General features: G+C 38.4%; 1 protein-coding gene across 1 annotated transcript in view; it reads left to right on the top strand.

Annotated features, from left to right (window-relative positions):
- The window catches only part of FZD3 (frizzled class receptor 3), a 145,870-nt gene extending 140,196 nt beyond the window's left edge, over positions 1-5,674 (top strand). Inside the window, exon 6 of the mRNA XM_006864343.1 lies at positions 4,044-5,674. Within this exon, the coding sequence (XP_006864405.1) occupies positions 4,044-4,257 (214 nt within the window). The 3' untranslated portion in view covers positions 4,258-5,674. The remainder of the gene's footprint in view (positions 1-4,043) is intronic.
- Positions 5,675-6,215: the final 541 nt, after the last annotated feature.

Genomic DNA, 6,215 nt, shown 5'->3' with positions numbered 1-6,215 from the left:
ATTATATTATAAAATAGACACTGGAGGGGGAGAGAAAGGAATAGCAAGAAATATCACCATAGAGAAGACTGAAGCGTAAAGGCAGATATTTTATAGCAAAGAGAGGAGTGACTAACCTTTCAGTCTAGGAACAGAGGGCCCTGGGACTATCAACGGAGAAGAGCAGAGAGCAGGACCCCACCCAGAGATGCATTGAGGCCTAAGATGGAGACAGAGAGGATGACATGAAGAGATGGAGTGCCTGAGGAGTTGAGACCCAGAGAGGGAAAGGGGCTGTGTGCTGAGGACAATGGGGCGGGGGGAAGGGGCATGCAAGGTATACCCTTTCGCTGGGTGTTGATGCATGGACGGGATGGTAACTAAGGCAGTGAAATGATGTACGATAGAATGAATGTAAAACTAATGTTTCCCCATGTAAAATATCACTCAATACACAATAAAACATTTATTTTTTAAAAAAGAAAGAAAGAAATATCACCATAGAAAGTCCATCTTCTGCCTATAATGGATTGGAATACCTAAAATGAGGCTACAACGTGCCCAGTGAAGGAGGCTGCCCGTGGAGCCTCTGCATTACATAAGACTATAGGTGAAATCCTGAACAGCATTCAGAATCTTCAGAAGTGGGAAATTTCCACTTGAAAGGACCAGCAGACCAGCCTGGAGTGACTAGAAGAACAGAAAATACTTGCTGAAAGAAAGACCGACAGGAAAAATATAAAACAATATAGTCAGACCGACTGATTACTACAAGAACAACCAAGTTGCTTGCCCAGGAGACATCAAGGCAAGTGGTCGGGGCCCCCTCAGAGCAAACCCCCTTCCAAGACTAAGACTCTCTGATTGGTGACCACGTTTGTCACCAATAATGAGAAGTGAGGGGAAAACAGCAATGAAGTTGCAAACTAAGCCCTACAACGTTCAATAGACTCCTGTGAACCTAGTTGGCCAGCAGTGTGGCAAGACCTGGAGACTCTTGGGCCCAGAGTCAGTTGACAGAGCCACAGAGAACTATAATGGAGAGTGAACCATCCAGCTGATAAGAAGAGAGGACATATGCACAAGAACACCCACACTTGCAGATAATACCCACTTGACTTGGCTTCAATGACTGGATGATCAGAGTTCAACTAGAAGAAGAAGAGGAAAAAAAGACTAATCTGATACAGTTGGATGAACTTGACCTACACCTGTGGATGCAGTAGCTCAAAAGAGGAAACAAATCTTTATAGCAAGGATCATTCCTACCCCTTCCATACACAGAGTAGACAGGGATGGGCAACTTGGAAATTGACTACCCAAAATGGTGGGGGGCGTTAGGGGGGAGCTACAAAGACAAGAAGTGACTGGCTTACAAGCTTTCAAGAGGGAACCTAGATCCAGAGGGTGTGGAGGAAGGTAGAATCTCCAGTCTTTCTAGTCAGGGCTGATAAAAGGAGATGCGGAAAGGTGTCTTGTGATAAAATAGTGAATAATTGTTATCAGGACTGATTGTGAGGGTTGGAAATGTAAAGATAGACATTTTGTAGCAAGGAGGGGAGTGATTAACTTTGTAATCTAGGAGCTGAGGTCCCTGGGACCATCAAGGGAGAAGAGCGGAGAGCGGGACCCAACCCAGAGAAGCAGTGATGCCTGAGATGGAGGCAGAGACGATGACATGGAAAGATGGAGCAGCTGGGGACTTTAGACACAGAGAGGGAGAGGGGCTGTGTGCTGATGACCGGGGGGCAGGCTTGTAAGGTATACTGTTTGTTTGGTTGATGATGCATGGAGAGGATTGTAACCATGGCAATGAAACGATATACGATAGGATGAATGTAAAACTAATGTTCTCCCATGTAAACTATCATATAATTCACAATAAAACATAAAAAAAAAAAAAAACTAGAAGATCAACTCAATAGGATACAAGTTTATTTTTTAATGTTATAAATTATTCACATTTAAACCATGGAATTTGTTGTAATTATTATTATTAAGGAATGATGGATGGTTATAGATGCTATCTGAAAACCAATAGTTCTTAAACTGTTTATGATTAGTTCTTTTGCTGTTTTTTTTTTTTTTTAAGGGCTATCAGATCCTATTTAACTCTTAATATACCAATTAAAGACTCCTGTTGTGGTGCTGTAGGATAAGCACTGTACTGTGAACCACAAGGTCGGTGGTTCAAACTCAGCAGCTGCTCATTGGAACTCTGTAGAGAGTCACTATGAGTTGGAATCAACTTGACAGCACGTAAGAACAACAGTATCAGTTAATGTTCCAGTAATTCAATTAAACTTTATTTGAGCTTTGTTATCCGAAATTAAATACTGATTACAAAGGAGTATGTGTATGAGTGTTAGTATCAACAGAAAGCACTCCAGACAAAAAATTTTTGATGCATTAGGAATTAAAAGATAAATAAAATTCTGTAGCATGAAAGAATTAATTATAAAGCCAGAAAGATGTACTGGACTGCAAGGTTGGTTTGAACCTCAAGGTTAGCAGTTCAGATACACTAACCACTCCTGGACAGGGTTGCTGTGTGTTGGAACCAACTCAACGGCACTTAACAGCAACAGTAGCAACAACAGCTATAAGCGAAGAAGTAATTACAAATATTTTTTTAATCGATTCTTCTGGCCTTAACTGCCTGGAACTAATCTCTGTTTTCACTTCCTCTCATGGTGGTTAAAGGGACTCTGTGACTCAAGTTGTCACAGAAGAAAATTGAAGAGCTCCCACTGCTGACTTTCATGTTATATCCAGTGATGGAGGGAAGAAAACTACTGCTATAAGCCTGTCTCCCAGCTGAAAGAAATAGACTGTTGAGACTTGGGTTAGGGGCATAGAGAATATTTGCATTAGCAGGAATATAGGTAATAAAGTGCTACGATGTTACAAGTAGATGTAGCTTTTAAGTAGATGTAGCTTCTGTGAAAGACCATCTTCATAACCTCAAATCCTAATGAAAAGCAATTAATGTCATTTAAACAACAACCAAAAAATCACAAATCCATTGTCACGGAGTCCATTCTGTCTCATAGGGACACTATAGGACAGAATAGAATTGCCCCATAGGGTTACCAAGACTGCCACATGTTTCTCCTACCAAGTTGTTGGTGGGTTCAAAACTCAGATAGTTAATTCAACTGTCAGTTGGGCTATCTGGAAAGAAGTTGTAGACATATACGTATCATCATCGCTTGCCAATTCATTCTCCTATTTTTTTATGTGTATGAAGTTCTATTCTAATTTAATATACTTCCTCTTCCAGTCCTAATTGTTTAGTAAAATTTGAGTTTGCTGTACTAAAAAACCAATTGTCTAGACTTCTAGGGGCAGTGACGTATTTTTTTTCTATTGAAGTTTCTCCTTTTCTTGAACCCACAACATTGCCCAAAATTCATTTGAATGAGAAAAGTATTCATATTTAGCAAAGCTCCTACTTATTACTTGGCTGAAATTAACCTCAGCTTCTTGAGTCCTGGTGTGGTGCTGTAATATAAGCACAGAGCTGCTAACCACAAGTTCAGTGGTTCAAACCCACCAACTGCTCATCGGAAACCCTGTATAGGGTCGCTGTGAGTTGGCACCATTTTGATGGCATTTAATAACAACAACCTGTAGGGGGCCCTGGTTGCACTGTGGGTTAGGTGTTGGGCTACTAACCTCAAGGTCAGCAGCTGAAATCAACCAGATGTTCCAAAGGAGAAAGATAAGGTTGTTTGTTCCCTTAAAGTTTTTCAATCTTGGAAACCCTAAACAGTGTCACTGAGTCAGAACTGACTTGATGGCAGTGGATGGTAAAGATTCTTGTGCTTTTTACTGAAAGTAGGACCTTGATTCTGAACCTGCTTAGTGGTCATCCATGTCAATAATTTTAAAGTCTTCATGAATTTACTGTGAATACTCAAAGATTGGTTACTTTTTATCATTTTTTGTTTCCTAATCATTTCACTTACATTTCAGTGAGTCATGATGTTGGCATTTAATACTATTACTTTATAGCGTGACATGTTCTGTTACCCACTTCAAAATAATTTTTTTTATATTAGGTACACTCCCTGCAGTTACAGAGGAATGGAGGAAAGACTACCTCATGGCAGCATGTCACGACTAACAGATCACTCCAGGCACAGTAGTTCTCATCGGCTCAATGAACAGTCACGACATAGCAGCATCAGAGACCTCAGTAATAATCCCATGACTCACATCACACATGGCACCAGCATGAACCGGGTTATTGAAGAAGATGGAACCAGTGCTTAATTTGTCCTACTTAGGTGGAAAACGTGTGCTGTTTAAAAAGCAGATTTTATTCTTTGCCTTTGCATGACTGATTGCTGTGACTCACTGATATCATGCTTTCAGTCACGTGCAGTTTGTATCCATGGGAAAGGTAAATTTTTGCTTTTCATGTCGCATCAAACTTGGAACATCCAGATATCCAACACACTAAAAATTATATTATCACAAAAATAATTCTTCTTTCTAGGTTATGGAGAGATAATTATTTGTCTGGTAAGCATTTTTATAAACCCAGTTATTTTATATTTAGAAAAATCCTAAATGTGTGGTGACTGCTTTGTAGTAAACTTTCATATGAACTAGTGATATGATGACGTTCCGGTAGTTCTGTTAATGACACAAAATTTCAGAATTGAAGAAATTTTCTATGCAAAGCTTGTTTCTCAGATGAAAAGTAGGACTTTGTAGTTCTTCTTTACAGCAAGTGAAAAAGAACTGTATTTTTAAACTAGGAGAATTTGATAAATCAGCAGGAGTATTTTCGCTAATAGAATACAAGTGCAACAGAAGAATCTGATTGTCTATTGAAGGCTCTTTCGAATTTCTATCAAAATGATCTTCATCCAGAGATATTCAGGATTCAGATTAGCCATGATTAAAAGTAGAGATGGACATTTTTTCTGTATAATTTTGCTGTTTTTATTACTTTTGTAAATACTACTGTTACTGCCTGTGTTTTTATAACTTACCCATATGCATGATGGAAAACTTTTCATTTGTAGCCATTTTCTCCCATGTAATATTATTGATTCATAAAGAACTTCATGTTCAGATCTGTTTCATGGAGGCATGTAATAAGATAGGCATCACAAATTATAAGGTTTTCTGTGGTGACCATAATTACAACATGGCAAAATGTTTTCTTTGTATTCCTTGTATTTTTCTACAGTGAGATGTGATCTTGCCAAAGCCACCAGATCTTGGCATCCAGACCCCTCCTATCAGTGAGTGGATTGTCTGCACTTGCATTGCCCTAATAGGCTACTGCTTCTTGCCCCACAACCTTATTTTCAGATTCTGGATCAGTCTTGTTTACAACTGAAATATAGTCGTATAACCTAAATCCACAGTGGTGATTAATCTGGGGTGTTTGAAAATCACTGTAGCTAAATGAAGCATGATTAGTCTTGCTATGAAGTAGCTCTTATCCTAAAAATATCAGCTCAAAAATGTTTGACATTTTGTCTTGTAATGTTTAAATAATTTATAATATAAACTGTGAACTTTGTTAGGCATGTAATTTGATCAGAAAGGAAAGAGAAATTTGGATGTATAGCAAAAGAACATACTTAAACAGGTAATTCTCAACTCTGCAGACAAGACTCACATGGAGGACATTTGATACCCAATACTGTACTCTCATTCGGATTTAATTGGTTGAGGTGATGCTTAGAGAATTGTTGTTGTTGCTGTTTTGAAAACTTCTTGGTGGTGGTGGTGGTAGTGGTGGTGGTTGTAATTCTAATCTTCAACCAGGATTGAAAATTACCATTTTAAATTAGTTCGCTTCCAATGATGATTGGATCGCATCATGATATACCAAGTGCAAACATAGCTGGGTTCAATATTATGCTTTTATATCATTACCTATATACAGTAGTTTTTCATCCATTATGAAATGCAGAATTCTGGGCCCTATTCCTAGAGATCCTTTTTAAATAGGTCAAAGGTGATAGGACTTAATGCAGTGATTTTAGAATCACACTTTGAAAAATATTACTCTAGTCTCTAGAGACACCTGGCTTTCTGCCATAACCAAGCTTTCTGACCTTTAAGAAGTCAACATCTCTGAGCCTGCTTGTTTTAAATAAAGATAAAGGATAAATATCTGCCCTACCTACCTCATAAATCTTTTGTGAGGATCAAATTTTTAAAATAAAATGAAAACGCTTTGGAAGCTATAAAGCATGAAATATAAG

The sequence above is a fragment of the Chrysochloris asiatica genome, unplaced genomic scaffold, assembly GCF_000296735.1.
Source record: "Chrysochloris asiatica unplaced genomic scaffold, ChrAsi1.0 scaffold00064, whole genome shotgun sequence".
NCBI lineage: Eukaryota > Metazoa > Chordata > Mammalia > Afrosoricida > Chrysochloridae > Chrysochloris > Chrysochloris asiatica.
Note: the sequence above shows the minus strand (reverse complement) of the source record. Positions and strands in the feature narration are given on the sequence as shown.